General features: G+C 42.6%; 1 protein-coding gene and 1 long non-coding RNA gene across 11 annotated transcripts in view; one reads left to right on the top strand and one right to left on the bottom strand.

Moving 5' to 3' along the window:
• samd11 (sterile alpha motif domain containing 11) overlaps nucleotides 1-11,786 on the bottom strand; it is a 236,123-nt gene extending 224,337 nt beyond the window's left edge. For 5 of the 10 annotated variants that reach the window (XM_041206653.1, XM_041206652.1, XM_041206650.1 and 2 more), the window contains exons 1-2: nucleotides 10,987-11,786; nucleotides 8,959-9,050 (exon numbers count right to left, since the gene is read on the bottom strand). In XM_041206653.1, the coding sequence (XP_041062587.1) occupies nucleotides 8,959-9,050; nucleotides 10,987-11,629 (735 nt within the window). In that variant the 5' untranslated portion in view covers nucleotides 11,630-11,786. The other 5 variants (XM_041206656.1, XM_041206658.1, XM_041206655.1 and 2 more) reach the window with 5 other exon arrangements.
• A 1,177-nt stretch (nucleotides 11,787-12,963) lies between these two features.
• On the top strand, nucleotides 12,964-20,411 carry LOC121288212. Its single transcript, XR_005945330.1, has 3 exons — nucleotides 12,964-12,987; nucleotides 13,096-13,267; nucleotides 17,776-20,411. It is a non-coding gene; the product is annotated as an uncharacterized LOC121288212 (long non-coding RNA).
• The last annotated feature ends 783 nt before the right edge of the window (nucleotides 20,412-21,194 follow it).

The following is a 21,194-nucleotide window of genomic DNA, read 5'->3' on the forward strand; positions in this document are numbered from 1 at the left end:
TTGGACAAGATCATTTTAGAAATGGTGTTAGCAAATTGTGGATTTTTTTCTTACACATACAACGATTCAATTGAACCCAGTAGGGCAAATGCCCCTTTCAGTTTTGTTCTGAAACATTCACTCCAGTTAAACAATTGAATGGGTACAAAGTTTTAAATTTATCATTAATGTTCAAATAGCATTCCCGTCGTCTTAAATTACAGAAGGGTCCAGAAGGAGTTCCCCGCCCCATTGCCGCCGACTGGATGTTGAACTGTAAAAAGTGATTGACATGAAACTGTACAGCAGCTTAGGAGAAACTGCTTTTCCATTTCTGGTGGACGCATGTGTTCCAATTACTGCGCTTAGCGAGGGCGTTCCTCCCTCCCTCTTACGTCTGTACAAATATATGAAGCAAAGCTTAACAGCTGGAACTCAGGGAGCCCATTATTTATAACCCGAAACGACGAGTAATTTCCGCCAACCTCCAGGTTTTTCTCTCTCCCACCACCACCACCCCCCCTCCCCCCCCCCCCCCCCCCCCCAAAAAAAAAACATAACTCCAGCGGAGAGGAAACACATTTCTCTGGGGAGTCCGCCTTGTACAATGTCAACATCGCAGTCCAGGGCCCACGGTGCGTGGTTTTTAAACTTATCCACCCCCCGCCGCCCCCCCACCCAAAAAAAAAATAACAACCGTCGTGGAGTTTGAAAAGCTCTGCAACGTCCAATCTCTCAACACCACAAGAGACAATTCGAAGCCCAGTGCAAAATTAAAAGGCTGGTTTTTGGTTTCTCCACCCCAACATGAGTTACTGATGCAGCGAGTCGCTGTAATCAAATGCAAAATAACCTGGGGAGTGATGGTTTGATTTTTGTGCCCAACTCAATGCATCACTGTAGTGAAAACCAAACAGCGGGGGTAGTTTTAAAATCAGCCTCGGGTGCTGCAAAACGCACCTGGGAGGTTGTTTCCCCCCACCCCTCGCACATTGTGCGTCTAGAAACCCTGTCACACGCGTATTTCCACGAACTCAGAATCGGGCTGTTTATTAATTCATGTTTTCTTAATGACTCCATCAGTTTACACTGCGTTAATATAAAGCAGATCGCTGCTTCAGACCAGTAGGGGCAAAGAAGAAAAAAATTGGACAAGGAGCGTAAGGACATTTTCAAGTCTCTGAAACGCGGTCTTTCACAAACAAAGCTCTTTTCTTTCCGTGCACTCAGGGTCTGGTCTGACTTATCTTCGTGTGTGTGTGTGTGTGTGTGTGAGTGAGTGAGGGAGAAGTTTACTGCCGATTTAGCGATAAGGAATGCGCCGCACAGTTGACCAGCCGCCCCATACAGACGGAGGCGCCCTGGAAAGCTCTGACCACTGGTTTCCTGTGCGGAGGAGCTGCAGCTCAGAGCTGCAAAAAAAAAAGCGTCTCGCCTCTCGTCTCCCTGCAGTACCAGTAACCCGCAGCCACCAGGAAGGCTTAAAAGGGCAATCGTTAACATGCGCGGGGTTTTATTTCTTTGAATTAACGCTGAATTGAGGTACAGAATCCCTCGTGCGAGATAGTAAAAGACGCTGTGCATTCACCAAACGGCGTTCCCTCCCGCCATAAAACATTATGACTCGTGGTGGGGCCCACCAACACTTATTATGGTCTGGCCTTGACAAAGAGTGTCCCCTCCCTTTGACTGCTAAACCACAGCCACCAAACACAGACCTAACGACTGTGACTGAAGCAGAGTTTCCATGTTGTGCCAAATAGGGAACATCTGGGTTTTTTTTTAAAAATGCATAATTTAAAGAGACAGAGCAAATTTTAATTGAAAATGTGGCTTCTGCTACCCATAAACTTACAGAAACCAATCTCCTTTCCCTCGCAGATGAATTGGATGCAATATGACATATGGACACTGTACTCAGAAACTATTTGTCAAGTTTATTAGAACATTATTTATTTGAAATGTTAATAGATTGGAGGTTGCAGATCAAAAGGAAAATTGAAAAAAAAATGACTAACCCCGGAACAGAAAACATGAAGAGTGGGCCATTCAGCCCCTCAAGGCTGCTAACCCATTCATAGATAATAGTGATCTCAACTCCATTTACCTGCCTTAGCTCCATATCTCTTGAACGTTTTGCCTAACAAAAATCGAATGCTTTCATCATGAAGGCTCCAATTCCCCAGGACTTTGTTTGGGGGGGTTGAGAATCCCAGACTCCAATTTGTGGGAATCTAGTTGTTAGTTGTGGCCTGAACACAATGAGCTCTCAGTGCAGTATTTACCACATTTCAGAGAAGCTGGGACACTGTTCTGGGCATTGCCTGTGGTTTCCTGTGTTTTATATCATAATTAATCTTTAATTGTCAACCCTGTGGCATGTTATGCCATTCATAACCAGCATAAAGGTGCAGGTTTTGATTCATAGGAGACTCAGGAAATTTGCAGACATTTATTTTAGCTTGTAGTTCCGGTGGTAAGTGTTCAGGCTAAGCCTACACCATAACAACTCCAACAAATGCATGAAGGCATTTCCAGTTAACATCACTAACTCTGTCCCCTAGCAGGAACATCTCCTGTCAAGATTTTGATTTGAACATTGATCATAATGATATTTGGTTCCATTTGACTGAACAGCTGGATAGTAACGGTGCAGAAAACAAGATTTTTTACACCCAATTGAAGAGGTGGGGGTTCTCTTAGTTTTTCCAATAGGAGGCATACTGAAAAAGGTTAAATGCGTAACCTTCAAATTGGACAGAAATATTAAGTCACCTAGGTGAGCAGAAAATGATAATAGAAGATTTGATCAATTTTTGAAATGTTGACTCTTTGCAAAAAGCATTTTTTTTTACAAAACAGGCGCCAATAATGCAAAAAAGGGGGCAAATTTGTAAATACATCACAGAAATAAACAACTTTATGGTATTATAGGATGTACATGTATGAAATGAGTCCTTTCAACTTTTAAATTCCACAAAACTATCCACTATGGCTTAATTAGAGCATCCGAAGGCACCATCTACAGTTATTAGGCATCCTTTTTTTGCTTTTGTTTTACTCTGAGGTAACCCTATTTTCTCGTTAACTTTGCTTATTGCTGCCACAAACCAGAATTTTATCATCTGATGGGACCCAGGATGGATAGAATGACAACTTGATTTGAGTCTGCTTACACAATATGCCATGTCCATGCATACTATGTAGGCATTGTGAATGTGCATATACACACATAAAACATTTCCATTTTTAACCTTATGTCTTAATTTGAAAACCTCATTGGCTGTCTGGTAGGGCCCATCATTGGCCATAAGAATCAGAGAAACATTAGTTTACACGTTATGGGGTTACCTCCTCACAACTGTAAACGTAGCTCAAAATGCAATACAATCCCAGCTTCATTTTTTTTTCAAATCTATGTTTAAGATTTTTCATTGGTTCATTTTAAAACAATGTTTGTTCTCTAATTTGGACTCATCAACACCTTTTAAGGTATTTGAGCTGATGAATGTAATAACCCAATGATGGGAAATAAAACAATAATTCTCCCTAAACCTAATTGATTACTCATTTCCAGACATTGCAATGCTGGTAACTTTCGAGAATTTCCTGGTAACATCTTGGCTTGGCGAGCTGGGAAATTTTGGTCACTTCAAGTGAGATGTGATAAACCGTTGACCTACAACAATTCAATAGTTTGGCAATCACATTTTTGATTTGCCAAAGGCATTCATAGGAATACCAGTAATAGCCTGCTGAAGTACTAAAGTAGTGCTTCATATTTGAGTGAGGCAAAATCTATAGAGGATATTGCCTGCCCAAACCACCTAGTATCCAATTGTACCTGCTCTTCTGTAAAGTGTGTCACATCATTGAGACCAGCTGAATGGACTGTACTGGCCAACACTTTTTAAACATGAGATTTGGCAGGTAAAATGATCAGTTCCAAAGATTATTAACAGATATGGCATTGACATTGACCTGTTATATATCTGATTAATCTCCAAGTAATAACAAAATTAAGCAGATTTTGAAAACTCACAACTTGTGCAAAATAAAAGGTCTTTGGATACAATTGTCTTTTTCTCCTCCTGTTTCCCCACCTCCAACAGTTGTGATAGAAAATCTATTAAATTGCAAACTTTTGACATTGATTTGACAAACTTTTGACAACCCTCCCTCCATCATAAGATCCGAAGTGGGGATGGTCGTTGATGATTGCACAATGTTCAGCACCATTTGCGACTCCTCAGATACTGAAAGTGTCCGTGCCCATATGCAGCAAGAACTGGACAATATTCAGGCTTCAGCTGATAAGTGGCAAGTAACATTCATGCCACACAAGTGCCAGACAACAACCATCTCCAACAAGAAAGAACCTAACCTTGACATTCAATGGCATTACCATCACTGAGTCCCCCACTATCAACATCCTAGGGGTTACCATTGATCAGAAACTGAACTGGACCAGCCATAAAAATGCTGTGACTACAAGAGCAGGTCAGAGGCTGGGAACTCGGCAGAGAGTAGCTCACCTCCTGACTCTTCATAGCCTGTCCACCATCTACAAGGCAAAAGTCAGAAGAAGATGGAATATTCTCCACTTGCCTGGAAGAGTGCAGCTCCAACAACACTCAAAAAGCTCAACACCTTCCAGGACAAAGCAACCTGCTTTATTGGCACCCCATCCACCACCTTAAACATTCACTATCTCCACCACTGGCACAGTAGCAGCAGTGTGTGCTATCTACAAGATGCACTGCCGCAACTCAAGGCTCCTTCAAAGCATCTTCCAAATCCACAATCTCTATCACCAAGAAGGACAAGGTCAGCTAATGGATAGGAGGACACCACCACCAGCAAGTTCCCCTCCAAGCCACTCACCATCCTGACTTGGAAATATCTTGCCGTTCCTTCACTGTTGCTAGGTCAAAATCCTCGAATTTCCTTCCCAACAGAACTGTAGATATACCTACACCACATGGGCTGCAGTGGATCAAGAATGCAGCTCACCACCACCTTCTCAAGGCCAATTAGGGATGGACAATAAATGCTGGCCAAGCCAGTATGCCCATACCCATGAACAAATTTTTTAAAAATTGCCTCCCCAGATGGGTAATGTGTCATCACAAAGCTTCAGAACATTGTACAAGAGACTTTGTGAGTCACCATTAAAATGGCTGACAGAAATAGGACCTCACAGTTGTTCATCTATGGAAGATATGACACCTGTAGCCCATCAGACCTTTGTATACATTAGAGATTGTCAGTGCAAAATTAAGGTCTGCCACAAACAATTGATATAGAGCAGTTTAGATTGTTTTATGGTACAATGTTGATATATTTGGGTGGAAAACAATAAAACTATCTACTGCATATTAAACCCAATAATAAACAGTGTAGACAGATATTTTCTCTTCTATACCAAGAGTTTAGGAATCCAGACTAGGAGAAGGAAAGTTACAGTCAAGTTGAGTCCTGAAAACTTTCTGGACAATGGAACAAACATGATGATTGCATGGCCTTTACCGACCCATCCAGCCTTACTTTTTCATATTCTATATTGTTGATTTACACCAACATTATTGGAGTTATTTTTTTGTTGGGCAAGAATATCAAGGGACATAGAGCTAAGGTTGGAGTTGAGTAATGGACCGGCCATGATTTAATTGAATGGGGGAGCAGGCTTAAAGGGCTGAATGACCTACACCTGCTCCTATGTCATAACTATGCATCACAGCCATAAAGAAAATGTTATTGGAATAATCGTCACAGTGATTGCAATTAACAACATTCACTTTGTACTGGAATGTTGACTGCAGATAGTGAGATAAAAAAAAAGTCATGTTCAACCTCACTGCCAGAACTTTCCAGCTAACTCCAGCCACTCTGTGGTCACAGTGCTAGAGAAATCTGTACCTTTATTTACAGTTACAGTAAGACCTGTTGGCAGAAAAAAAGCGATCATTGAACAGGCAAAGGAAAAAGTGGAACAGAGAAAAGAGGATAAATCAGAGAAAAGAAAAAAAGGTAAGAGAAAGAAGGCCCTTAAGACAGAAGATGTGCCATTTATATAGTCATGACACTGGAGTGGCCCACTCTGGAGTACAAAGTTCAGTGTTCTTACAGACTATCAGAAAAGAATGTAGTTTTCAATTAGTTATGGTCACAGGATGCAAGCATAACAGCCCCGAGGTAAAACTGGTCTGTACAACATAAGGCTGCATTCTCAACATTAGAAACCACATGTAGTAGAATTATATTTGATGACAGTGCCTGGTAACAAGATTTAGCAGTGAGTGTGTCAACTAGGCTACATGTTAAGAATACCAAAAAATAAATCTTCAAAAAGCAATCTCCACCAATTTCAAAATACTTTTAGAAATGCCAACTCAACTTTTTAAATTCATCTACTTGCGGTTATGTGCCATTCTGATGGGCACTAATAAACTTTTAACAAAGGCCTTTCATAAACAAGAGATCTCAATTTTATGATTTTTTTTGTTTGTAATATGGAGTTTCTTACCAAGGAAAGTCATGAGGTGGACCAATTGTGGAACTTCCATGTTAGTACCAAATAGCCCCAGTTTGACCATTACAGTGGTGGTAAAATTGGAAACTCCAAAGTCCAAAAGTTAGTTGGGTTGAGCCACCACCAATCTTAGCCCAACCATCTTCAGCTGCTTCACCAATCACCTTCCTTCCATCATAAAGTTAGAAGTAGGGATGTTCACTGATGATTGCACAATGATAAGCATCATTTGCAACCATCGCCCCTTGACGTTCAATGGCATTACCATCACTGAAACCCCACTATCAACACCCTGCGGATTATCATTGACCAGAAACTGAACTGGACTAACCATATAAATACTGTGGCTGCAAGACCAGGTAAAAGGCTAGGAATCCTGCAACAAGTAACTCACCTCCTGACTCCCCAAAGCCTGTCCACCATCTACAAGGCACAAGTTTGATTGGTAACGCATCCACAAAAATGCACTCCCTCCACAACCCACAGACAGTAGAGGCAGTGTGTACCATCTACAAGACGCACTGCAGGAATTCACCAAAGCTCCTTAGGCAGCACCTTCCAAACCCATGGCCACCACCATCTAGAAGGACAAGGGCAGCAGATAGATGGGGAAATTCCACCACCTGGAAGTTCCCCTCCAAGCCATACACCATCCTGACTTGGAAATACATTGCCATTCCTTCACTGTCGCTGGTTCAAAATCCTGGAACTCCCTCCCTAACAGCACATGGACTGCAGCGGTTCGAGAAGGCAGCTCACCACCACCTTCTCAAGGACAATTAGGGATGGGCAACAAATGCTGACCCAGCCAGCAAAGCCCATCCTGTGAATGAATAAAAAGAATCACCACCCCAAAACAGGAGACTGTCTTACTATCAAGATTATCGAGCGCGCGCAGTTGGGTTTCCTGCAGTGCCTGTTGTGAGGTAATGATCCTGGGAGAACAATATTGTATGGTTCTAATTGTGTGCTCGTGTATTTTACATATCCCAGCAACCAAAAGGCATCCTCACTTCCAAAAGAGTTATCTAATACCACAGCTACACACTGCTGTTCCACACTCTCCAACAGTTTAAAGAAAGAACAGACCCTTAGTAATCCATTTTTCCAGCTTACAAAATGGAAAAAGTTTTTCAATGTCATTTTCATTTGGAAAACTCATTAGGATGAGTGGTCTGTGGTCAAATTTAAATTGGGCAGGTGTTTCTAGCTTTTCCAGACTTGCAATCAGGAAACTGTCTCTTTAAACTTGACTGTGTCCTTTACTAAAATGTTCCAACCACCAACGTTGGCCTCTGAAGTTCCACTTCTGCACAGCAACCAAGGTTTTGGCTGGAATGTGCTCTCCTCCCACTCTCCCGGCAGCATTATTATTTATCAAAAAAAAATCTAAACGCTGAATAGTGTACGGGCCTTAATAGAACCCATTATACATAACATAACATTATGCAGATGAAATGCAGATCAAAACCCAGCAAAATGTTAAACTGTGGGAGCTGGAGGTCATCATTGCAAAAAACTATTGAACCACTTTAAGCAATAGATCAGAACCAGAATTTCAGAAATAGGCAGCTCACTGATTAAAGCATTGACTTGAATTTCCCTTTAACAGTTCAGGTGCCAAATATGTGCACCACGTACAAATAATTGATTTGAAATGATGGCCTATCCTCCCGTTTCAGTTAACTGGCATCAACGCAGCAATTTATTGTTTCGATCAGTTAAAATCGGGCGTTTTTCCCGCAGGAACTAAGGTTCGGAAAACATGCCTGCCTTGTTAGTTTAATCCATCTAAACTCAAGCAGGCATTCAGTCTGAACTTCAACAGACGGCCAGGAAGAGGGGGGGGGGGGGAATAATAATGTTTTGCTGTGAATTTGCCAAACTTCCCTCCGCCCCCCCCCACCCCCCTCCTCTCAGGGGTCGACCCTGGGACCTCGCCAACGACCTCAACACCCCCCACCCCCCCCTCTAGCCCGTGAAAAGTGAAAATGGAGCAGGCGGAACGTGACAGGTGGCGGAGAATTATTCATCATCCAAAATGGAAAAGTGAGTTATTCAGACTGTCAGTTTCCTGGGCGTTTTTTGAAGTTACAATCTCTGCAGACCTGCACTGGCATCACAGAAATATTTCCCCTCTCCGCTTCCCGAATAAAGGCATCGCTGCTTATTTAATTAAAGTAACTCCAGTTACTCATTGTCGAAGGTCAGTCTAAATTGATTCTAACTGCTAAAATATGTAGGATGGACGGCTGCCCACAGTTGTTTTCGGTTTCCTGCTTGAGACTCTGAACATATTCTCGTCTCAGTAATTTAGGCACTTCACTTGGGCCAGGCCTGGTTGAAATGGCATTTCTTATTATCGATAACAAAGCGACGAAGAGACTTAAAATTCAGGAGGGGGGTGGTGAAGGGTGGGGGGGTGGCGTTTAAAACAACAATCTTACCACTGGAGATGAAATTCGACACCCAGGGCAGTCACAGATTGGAGGATGTACCTGCAAGACTCCTTTTGACATAAGCGTCTTCAAACTTTTCCCTGCATTAAAAACAAAATGAATTATTTAAACAAAAAAAAATAAAAATAATAACCCACCTTGAGATCGCACCGGTGCGCAGTGTATATATTGTATATATATATGTGTGTGTGTGTGTGTGTGTTTGTGTGCGCGCCGTAACATGTGAAATGTATTTACGTGTTCACCTCTCTCAAACGTTCACGGTCCTCCTTAAATAGACGTTTAATTAGTTTCGAGCGAATCCCAAGAATCGCAGTAACACGATAGGACACCTTAAAAATACTTCCCTTCCGCTGCATTCATCTCTCTCTCTCTCCCCCCCTCCCCCCCACCCCCCCCCACCCCCCACAACCCACCCCCCGCCCCCGGCACACCAGCAGATAATTGCGGGTTTACATTAAAGCGACGTAACTCTGTGGAGGTGCGACAATTTTCCTCTGTAACAATGGCGCTGGCACGAATGTTATTTGGAGAGAGCGCACTCGCACACACACACACACACACACACACATACACAGGAGCAAAAAATAACTACCCAGAGCCAAACAGTGCCAGAAGCAGAGGCAGGCTCTGCCAGACAGAGAGAGAGACTAGCACTATCAAGAGCCCCCAGCCTGCTAGACAACCACAGCCAGACAGTGCAACAGACACTGAACACCGCCAGAAGCAGATAGTCCCAGATACTTGCTCGACACTAGCAGAGCCACAGACTTGACACACCAGCCAAGAGAGCTACCCAGACTGACACCGGGACTAACTAACGCCAGCAGAGCCAAGCAGCAAACTCGATCAGGGCTCGGCAGTTTGAGCAGCAGCACGTGGGAATCCCAATCCCAATGTCAATCCCACCAGGATCAAAACACAAACACTTCGCGCCAGCCAGCGGTTCTGTGCTAGCTGCTGTACGAACGGGCACCTGAGCGACATTCCACAACGTTGCTTACCGCCTTGGTGATTCCAAATCAGCCAGGACACACGACCCTCCTTTCTCTCTCTCTCTCCCCCGCCCCCCTCCCAACTCAAAGAGAAACAGCAAATGCCAAACCCATATTTACCATGTTTGCAACTGATCGATTCATAGTATCACACTGGTTATTATGTGATAGGTACATAAACTAACACTCTGTCCAATCTGATTGCATTCTGTGCCCTGGCTTACCACTTCCTGGCTCACTCAATCTTCAAATCATTCCTCACAGACACAGACACCCCCTCCTCCTCCTCCTCATCTGATCAATACACGTTGATCGATTCTACAAGCAAAGCCAGATCATTGCATGTCACGGTTCGCCTTACCCACCTCCCGACTTGCTTTAAAGTTTGAAATTATTCGCAAGCAAACAGAAAATGTGTAGGTCCCCCCCCCCCCCAACAAACCCCCCACCCTCCCTGCCTCCACCCCTCCTAAAAATGGATCTTTTTTTAAAAAAAAATTCAGTTACACCGCGAACATCCTGTCAGAAGAGTGTGGGATACAGGGAGAGAGAGATTGATTCTGGGGCAAAGTAACACTGCGGGCAGTAATCTCACTTCCTGGTTTCTCTTTCTCTCTCTCTCTCTTTCCCTTTCACAGACCCCACCGGCAAACAAACCGAACAACACAAAATACCACCGCAGCATTCACTAGTATTTCACTGGGGGAAAACAGTATGTCTTTACTGCAGCCACTCTAATTGTACTTCTTTCCACTTTCAGGTCATTGGGTTGGGCTGAATGAGTTAATCAGCAATAGGGCAATGGTGAAAAATTACTATCCATTTGTCCAAACGGGGTCTCGCTTCTCCAACTTTTACGCATAGAACTTTCTCAAGCAAGGTATAAAATGTTGAGCTGTCCCCGGAGTGAACAATGATCACATTTTAATCTCTTGCCTCCATTGATAACTGCAATGATCTCTCTTCTCTCTTATTTTGTACTCCTGTTTTTTTTTTCTCTCTCTCTCTTTAATGCACTCACCTTTGTGCCTTATGCTCCGTTTCCAGTCCTTGGCTGTCTCCCTGCCGCTGACGAACTGGAATTCATTAGGAGTCAGCCACTCTCCCCTGTAGCGAATGGAGGGTCCCTTGCTGCCTTGGCACAGCTTGTGGATGTAGAGCAAGGCTTTGTTTTCGCCGCACTCCACCTCAATGCAGGGTTCCCCGTTGTCAAAGATGGGCTGGAAATCGGGGATGGACGAGAAGCGCTCCAGCATCAGGTCCTCCGGGTGGCGCGTCTCATGGAGCCCCAGGAAGGTGCGCTGGTGCTGGGCGAAGATGTGTTCAAAAGGCGGCTGGTGCGGGGTCACTACCGGGAGGGTGGCCGCGTTCAGAGGGGCCAAGTACTCGGGCAGACCGTCCAGCAGACCCCGAATGACCATCTCCCCCTCGGCTCTCTCCTTCTTGATGGCTGGCATCCTCATGAACAGCCCCTTATCTTTGGAGAACACGTCCGCGATAAGTTCTCTCTGTAGTTTCTCGCTCTTGAAGAAGCCGTTAAAATGCAGGAAAAGCTTCGACCTGTGATATCCCCAGCCCTCAACGAGGCACGACTTGTCCGCTCTACTTGGGTCTAACACTCCGACCTCTCCCGTCTGTCTAATCTGCTTCTCTGTACCTGACATCTTGGGAAGGTATTCGCTGCCGTGTACATTATGTTGGTAAAATGCTTATTGATCCGTTATCGACCCACCTTCGCGCCGGAGCAGTTTCTACTGATACCCTTGGCTTATTTCCGGACGAGCACGAAACTGGCAGCGGTTTTAATTCGATTTAACCACACTGGGCGAGATAAAGTTTCCCCCCCACACCCCCCCCCCCCAACACACACACACCGCCCCCCCCCCCCCACCCCCCATCACCCTTCCCCCACCCCCCCCCCCCCCCCCCCCCTCCCTTCTCACTCCCTTTTTTTTTACAATGAACCTTAACAAGATCTGCGGGGCACATCAACTCTATAAGCGATCACACTTGTACATCTCTGCCTCCACTCTGATAAAACACACTTTTTAAAAGTTGGATAATTTCCACCAAATGTAAAAGTTTTTTTTTTAAAAAACTCCCTTTTTAGATTTCTAAATAGACCCGTATTTCTTTTTTTTTTAAAAAAGGAAGTTATTACTACTGGACTGCTTCATACATTTTATTTTAAACCTACATTTTTTTTTCTGGAGTCACGCTTTAGTTCAGACATAGACGAAACATGATTTGCCCTCTCTATGCTACTGCTAACTTGGCCCATTTAAACATCACAATCTGTCAGTGCAAGGAAAGGGGGTTGCACAACGGACGACACAGTGACAATTTTCAGTCCAATTAATGATGGAATATTTCCTCCTCCACATCATCCAAAGCTCTTTGCTTTTGACTGACATTTTCAACCAAATGAAATAACGATTGCTTCACCTTCATTTCAAGAAATACTGCCTCCAAACTTAGGCTGATCGTTTGAACTCCAAGGCACTAGCTAATGGATATTTAGAAATATCACTTAATTCAGGGTACTGCCCAGGATATCACTACAAGGCAAATATTGTGAATTTTGAAGTCATGATAAAACATGTTGATTTTTTTTTATAATTGATTGCCTGCGCTGGAAGCCAATTGTAGGATGATAGAGCATAGGCTGAGACCATTGTGCCTGTGCCAGTTCTTTGGCAAAACTGTCAAATTTTACCCCCACCCCCACCCCTAATCTGCTCTTTTGCCCCATAGCCTTGTACCTTTCCCCTTTCATTACCTTTATCCAACCCCCCTTTGAATGTTCCTATTGAATCTGCTTCCACTGCCCTTTCAGGCAGCACATACCAGGCCATAATAACTTATTGCACCAATAAAATGTTTCTCATATCACCCCTGGTATCACCCCTTATATTTCACCCCTCTCCTATTTTTACTTAGTTCTGTCGAAGGGTCATGAGGACTGGAAACGTCAACTTTGTTCTTCTCCGCCGATGCTGCCAGACCTGCTGAGTTTTTCCAGGTAATTCTGTTTTTGTTTTGGATTTCCAGCATCCGCAGTTTTTTGTTTTTACCTTAAAATCTTGTCCTTGGGTTACTGTACCTCATTTCTGCCTTCACTTTCAAACAGGAGTCACTCAAAATTGAATTCAAAATTGAGTGGCAGGGTGACAATCATTCTGGCCATCCCTCACAGGATAATCCATTGTCACAAAGGGCATCATCTCCCAGGCTCTCCCCAATGCAGTTAAACATCTACCTGTGGTCATCAGATTGAAGTGACATTCAGCTGAAATGCGAAGGTAAGTGACAAGCCATGCCATTCCAAAGTCAATGGGCACCTAGGATTCTGTTTCAATTAGTTTCCAAACCAATTTCAACGCAATTCAAAATGGTGCATTGCACTTGTGGTGTAAATGCAATAAGGTACCTTTCGTCACCTCATCTCACCCCGTGATATTGAATAGTTGAGTTCTATAGGCAAGTTCAATTTCCAGTCTCTGAATCAGATGCTCTTGGCCTGTTTGGGCCAGGGAAATTCAGCCAGTGTTTCCATTCCCATTGCCTTCTGTTGAAACTGCACATGTGAATTCATCTTGAAGTTCAGCTGTGATGCATCCTGCAGTTCACTAGCCTGCTAATGCTCACTATCCGGGCACATGTAAATAATGCTACTTGGGGAAGATATTGGAGGCTGCTGGGTGCATACGGAACCAGTAAAGAATTAATGCTTTAGGTGAGCAGAGAAAATTGGAAACAAGCAAAAATCAGAATATTCGGTAACAAGTTATGGAACACAGAATTTATGAGGCTGTGAAGAATGCCTATGTATGTCTTATGTGCCACGTTATTCACTGTCTCTCCCTGTGGTATCCATCTTGTGTTAAATGTCTTATTTTGAGTATTTGGTTTACACCAAACATGGCTCTATTGTCTTCTCTCTATCTCTCTCTCCCCACCTCCTGTAATAACATACAGATTCCCTATCCGAGAACGGAACTTAATAACCCACCAAAGTGGTATGGCTATACTTCTCTTATATCCCAAATGTGAAATTAAATCTAATATGGAAATTAATTTATTTTACATTTTTTTGGTGAATACTTTGTGTTCACCAAATGCTGAGGAAAGGGAGAGACTTTCAGTTGTGACAACCCATGTTATCACTGAGCGTTCCAAAGTCAGATGTAGAGAAAAAGCTTTTTTGCATTGTCCCATCACATTCAGCTCCTTTGAAAGATCTTCTTTAACAACTAGCCATTTTCACAACCCTTTATCACTAACAATTGCGATCATTTGGCGTTTGGTGCAGTGGATTTGCAGGCACTAGAAATTAGATTTACCTCAAACCCATTTCACAAAGGAAGCTTAAAGTCAACATGTATAAGAACATGCTCATTCCATCAATCTAGGTTGGGTTCAATCTCAAATCCCCAGGATGAAATGAAGGGTAGTGCGATAACCCGCTATGCTATTATTTTTCCCTCTGATTTCCTTCCCTCCTCTCATTTAAGTCAATATCTCACACTGGGGTGCAGTTACACGTGAACTAGCTTTCCAATGGCTCACCTAAGTGATCACTTTTCATGCATCTGCTTTGTATGGTGATTTTCACAAGCCATCTGATCCTAGGGACATCATACCTGGCTTGCTTCTATCATCATTTGACATCCATGCGGGTACATTGTCCTGCATGGATTATTAGATGGTATTGTGGAGTGAGAGTGCTGGCTGGTTCTTCCCATCTCTGATGCAAGCACAGTGAGACCAGTTGTAGCACTACAACTGATGCTCCATCTCAGATCAGGCAACTCACTATTGACCAGGGAATGGACATTCTTGGTTTAAATGAGCCAGCCAATGAACATTTTATTTATTCTCAAGATGCGGGCATCACTAGCAAGGCTAGCATTTGTTGTGAATCCCTCATTGCCCTTGAGACAGTGATGGTGGGCCACATTCTTGAACCATTGCAACCCATATGGTGAATGTGCTCCCACATTGGTATTTGGGACGTAGGAACAGGAGCAGGCCATGTAGCTCCTCAAACCTGTTCAACCAGAGATCATGGGTGATCTGCAACCTAACTCTTTACAATTGCCTTTGCCCCATATTCCTTAATACCTTTGGCTAAGAAAAAGCTATAAATCTCAGTTTTCAAGTTAACAATTGGCCTAGCATCAATTGTCATATGTGGAAGAGAATTCCAAACATCCACCACACTTAGCATGTAGAGGTGTTTCCTAATTCCACTCCTGAAATATTTGGCTCTAATTTTTAGCTCTGTCGCCTCATCATCAAAGTAATATTCATGACACAAGTGCCAGGCAATGACCATCTCCAACAAGGGAGAATTTAACCATCTCCCCTTCACATTCAATGGCATTACCATCACTGATTCCCCCACTTTCAATATCCTAAGGGTTACCAGTGACCAGAAACTGAACAAGCCATATAAATACTGCTACAGGAGTAGGTCAGAGGCTGAGAATTCTGTGGCGGGTAACTCACCTCCTGTCGCCCTAAAGCCTGTCCACCATCTACAAGGCACAAGTCAGGTGTGTGATGGAATACACTCCAGTGTGAGTGTGGCTCCAACAACACTCAAGAATCTCAACACCTTCCAGGACAAAGCAGTCCACTTGATTGTCACCCCATCCACCACCTTAAACATTCACTCCCTGCACTACCGATGCACATTGGCAGCAGTGTGTACTATCTACAAGATGCACTGCAGCAACCCACCGAGGCTCCTTCAACAGCACCTTCCAAACCCATGGCCTCTACTATCTAGAAGGGCAATGGCAGCAGATGCATGGGAACACCACCACCTGTAACTTCCCCTCCAAGCCACACACCATCCTGACTTGGATCTGTATCACTGTTCCTTCACTGTCACTGGGTCAAAATCCTGGAGCTCCCTTCCTAACAGCACCATGGGTGTACCTACACCACATGGACTGCAGCGGTTCAAGAAGGCAGCTCACCACCAGCTTCTCAAGGGCAATTAGGGATGGGCAACAAATGCTGGCTTCATCAGCAATGCCCACACCCTGGGAAAGAAATAAATCTCCCCAACCAACAGAAATAGTTTCTCTCTATCTATTCCACTTTATATCTTGAAAATTTCAATCAAATCACCCCTTAACTTTTTAAATTCCAAGGAATACAAACATAGTTTGTGTAATCTCTCCTTGTAATTTAACTATTGGAGTCCACTAAGTTGGAGTTCCAGGATTTTAACCCTGTGAGAATGAAAGAATGGCGATATTTGTCCAAATATATATACATATATATATATATATATATACACAAGTGATACTCAGTGACCCATCAGGGAATTTCTTAACGTTGTTTTTAATCAAAGTTAAAGAAGATAAATAACAGAAGACAATTTATGTGAGTTCTCTTTCACGTTTCTCCCCTGATTATAAACAGGAATCGGCTGGAGGCAAAGGTCCCAAAAATAAGACATTACAACAATTTGTGGCAGAGCTAGTTTAAATTCTGATCCCTATGTCTCATTGGCACCACAGTCCTTTTAAATATTTATAAGCTGAGTTGAGATTTCTCCACAGGGAGGGAGAGGAAAAAGCAGAGGGCAAATCAAGTCAGAATCCTCTTGTGCTTCAAGGCAGCCTATTACAGAGCAGCATAGTACCAGAGTCCTGGGAATCAGCCTCTTAATTGGAGAATGGGAGACCTATACCAAGAGAGAAAAAAAATGGCAGTAAAAAATGGCTCAAAATGTAAAATAAAAGATATATATAGTGTATACATAATGTGCACATGGTATACTGTTCCTTTGTAACAAGCATGAAATAAAATCCAATACTATTCAGTTGGAATCATATAGTGGGAGACCATACCAATTTCCATCAAATTGTTTGATGGCGGGGATCTGCAATTCATAGCTTTTCACCATGCCACGTATCATCAGCAAAGCAAATCCTGCCACAACTTTAATAAACCAGCCACTTCTGGATGTTACCTGTGCATATTGTCTAAAACACCACAGCCTGCAATGTATTATAAAGAACGGAACATGTGAAGATAAATTGTTCTGAGATGTCTGGAGTATTGTGTTTTCGCGACACTTCATAGGACATCCTGTGCCCAATGTTACCTTGTCTATCATTTTTACTGGCTGCCATTTTCTGGTAATTGGTGGAAGATTATCAATCTGTACTTATCGGGCTATAATTGTCAACCCACCATGAGCAGAGTCATTGCATGTATGATGTGCCTTGGCCATTGATGTGCATCAAGGTGCCCACTACTGGCAAAGGAGTTATCAAAAACAAAGCAAAACTTTCCCTGACAATCCGTGGTATATATTATTTAAAAGTAGATTTGAAAGTGGTTTCCAGGAAGTAATGTAATTTCAGCTGAGAGTAAAGAAACTGCCTGGGGTAGTCTCTCTCTCTCTCTTTTCATATAGTGTCCTTGTCTGAGGATTGCTAACCAGGCCAAATGCCATGATATCACTACTGGGCAAGGTGAGGAGGTAGGATCCAAGAACTACCTCAGCTGGCATGGGCATTGAACCCACACTGTTGGCATTGTTCTGTACCACACTCTAATCAACCCTTCCCAGCAGTAGTACTGGGTCTTAAGGGTCTGTCTTGAGTTAGCTGGCCTCAGCTGAGGCAGCGATTACAGCTGTGCAATTGGCTTCAGTGACCAGGGATTAGGAAGGGAATCTAGGATGATTTCCTCCGTTGATTGCTACCGAGCGATCCTTACTGGACAGTATGTACTTGGTTATATTGAGTGAGAACAGAGTCATACCTGTACCTTCTATTATCAGGTCAAGACTCACTTTCTATATTCACTGATGAAGACTTGGATGAAAAACTGGAAAAGCCAATCAGGATTGGTGGAACCAGAACAAGTTGTCATGTTCAGCGTAGCAGCAGAGAATGGAGATGGAAATTTGGGAGGATAAACAGCTTTCCTTTCATTGTTCACAACATATCTGAACTTCTCTGTAAGACTGCTGACTTGAACTCATGGGCCTCCCACTATGCTTTATTTAAATAACCCCTCAATTTAACCTGACCACAAGAAATGAGTTTCACCCCTATTCCTTATCCAAATGAATACTTAACTGAGATAATAATAAATTATTTAGTATTAATCAGTAGGCAGTTACTTATGTTTTTGAAATAGTTACAATACCAAAGAATAACGGTGAAAATTTCTAAACTATCCTACCAGAAATGATTAAAACAATTTTGAGAGTTTTGTGTGAAAACCTCCAGTGATTTTAAGAAAGCAGTGCTGGACCTCCAGTAAAGTGAATTATGTAAATGAGAAGCTTTGGAGTTAAAACAATCAGTGGCCTGTATCCATAGGTAGTGAGCTATCCTGTGACATATTTAAGTCCCAGCTCAAGATGGCACACATGATGAAATAGAGCATGCCATACTTCACCGGCACTGTTCTGACCTCCATTTCACAAAATTAATATAGAAGCATTGTAGAAAGTGCAAAAGAGGGTTTATTAGGTTAATGCCAGAACTGAGAGTATAACGATCTCTAACCTCCAGCACATCCAAATCTCTGTTGCCTCCATCCTTTCCTGTACCAAGTCTCAATCATCTGCTAACTTGCATTGGTTTTTGACCTGCAACTGTCTCCAATTTAAAATTCCCATATTTGTGTTTAAATCCCTTCGTGACCCCCCTGCCCTTCCCTAATTTTGAAATATCCTCCAATCCTCCAATCCCCTCCAAACTCTCTGTTCCTCAGAATCTGGCATCTTATGGATACCTTTCATTTTGTTCCATTGTTGGCCACTCTGCCTTCAGACACCTTAGCCCTACTCTCTGGAATCCCCCATTTACATTCCTCAATTTCTCTGCTTCCCTCTCCTCCTATCAGAGCCCTCCGTAACAATCACCCTTTTTTAACCAAACTTTTTGTCACCTCTCTTCATATCTCCCTCGTTTCAGAGTGCAATCATTTTTTTTCTGTCTCTGCAAAGCACCTTGGGGTGTTCTTCTACACCACATGTGCAAAATCTTCTTGTTCGTTTTCCTCTTTTTTAAGTAGTGCTGTGTGGAAATATCCACCTAAGTATGAAGACCGGCCTTTGGTTTAGCATCCATCCCATCTGACAATGTAACACTCCCTCAGTATTGCACTGGAGTGTCAGTTTACTGTAAGTGATTAAACCCTGGACATGAACCCACAACTGGTTCGCACCCAGAGGGAAGAGGTTATGATCAGGTTACACCATTTAGTTAGATATCAAGCGTATTCTAATCATAAGATCACCAGCTTCTAACTGAATTAGAATCTTCTTGAATTATTGAGTATTTAAATCCTTATATTCACATTGATAATGGAAGCAATCTTTGTAAGCTTGTCACTCTCATAGTTGCAGCTTCCCAAAGTGTAGCCATTTGAGTGCCCACTGCGCGCTCCATATATTACAAAAACAACTTGTATTTGTATAGTGCCTTATGACATAAAACTTCCCAGGGTGTTTCAGAAGAGCTTAAGCAGACAAAATTTGGCACTGAGTCACATAAAATTATATTGGGACAAGTGACAAAAATTCTTGTCCAAGAGCTAGGTTATAAAGAGTGACTTAAAGGAGAACAGTGAGGTAGAGAGGCAGAGAAGTTTAGAGAGAAAATTCCAGAGCTTTAGGGTCTAGCCAACCGAAAATATGGGCGCCACTGGTGGAGTGAAGGAAATTGGGGATGTTCAGGAGGCTGGAATTGGAAAAGCGCAGAGATCTCAAACAACTTTATGAGTTTGCAGAGATAGAAAGGGACACTTAAGTATATTATTAACTTTGAGGCAAGTATGAATGCACCAGTACACATGGAGCGCAAGATGGCTTCTATAGCTTAAGTGTGAACGAATCCAGTATGTTGGATTGCACACCCAGCTGTGAAATACACTTTCCAGCTGAACTATCCAACTGTAGCAAAACCACCTTACTGAAATGATATCGAAAGTCCACCTCAGTTCATTCATGAACTGTTTCAATTACACTATGAAAGAGCAGGCCCTGTGGTCACTTAGCCTTCCCAATTGCTTGAAATTACATGTTAGTTGAAATTAAATAAGAAGTTACAACAATTAAAGATATTTATTTACTGAGCTGGAACTTTGGAATGTGACCAACTGACAAAAGCTAATTACAGTTAAAGCTCTTGTATATAAAATATATTTGTCAATAAACAAGTGCATCCTTGATTAGCTAGATACTTCACAATTCAAATCTATTCTTACCCTCAGGAACCTGATGAGACTGTATCATATAGACTGGGATTGTTTAATAACAATGGCAAGATCACCAAAAGTATTATATCCCTTGTTTCATTGAAGGGCACTTCAGATTTTCATGAGGAATATTGTCTAGTCGTTATATTTCATAGCCAATCTGACTGTAGGATATTATTACTATAAAGATTTCTAGCAATATAACTCAATATGTTTCAAGAGCGGTCTGTGTCTCTTCATTATAATTAAGTATTTACTGCAGCCTTCATTAATTGTCCGAGTCCAACTTAATACCATTTAGTAAAGCCACACCTCTTTGGGTCGGATGCCTGAACACACAGAAATCCATCATCATGTTTGATAACCACCAAACCAGGTTCCTTAAGAAATCCATCCAAGTAGATTTTCTGTGCCATGAACTATCCATTGTTTCTCCCCAACTGAACTTTCTTTCAACCGTACTAAAGTGGTTTGCAAAAGAAGAAAATGTGACCTGAGAGAAAACTTTTTCCACACAACGAGTGGTTCGGGTCTGGAATGCACTGCCTGGAAGTGTGGTGGAGGCAGGTTCAATTGAGGCATTCAAGAGGGCGTTAGATGATTATTTGAATAGAAACAATGTGCAGGGGTACGGGGAAAAGGCAGGGCAATGGCACTGGGTTATAATGCTCATTTGAAGGGCTGGTGCAGACATGATGGGCTGAATGGCCTTTTGTGCTGTTAAAGTTCTGTGATTCTGTGATTCCTTATCTTTGAGGTTTTAGTCCCAATAAAGTGGTACACGCTCAAAATGTTAGCCGATTTTTTTTTTATTGATGGTGAGCATCCCATTGTACCTTTCCAGCAATTGTTTTTTTCAAATTTCAGTCAGTTTCCTTTACCCAGTATGAAGTACACACCTTCTTTGGCGTAGAGACTCATCCTTCTCAGGTGACTGAGGTGCAACAGTTTTACTACAGGTTTCTGTCCAAGACGATAGTTTCATCA

The sequence above is a fragment of the Carcharodon carcharias genome, chromosome 15 (assembly GCF_017639515.1).
Source record: "Carcharodon carcharias isolate sCarCar2 chromosome 15, sCarCar2.pri, whole genome shotgun sequence".
Lineage (NCBI taxonomy): Eukaryota > Metazoa > Chordata > Chondrichthyes > Lamniformes > Lamnidae > Carcharodon > Carcharodon carcharias.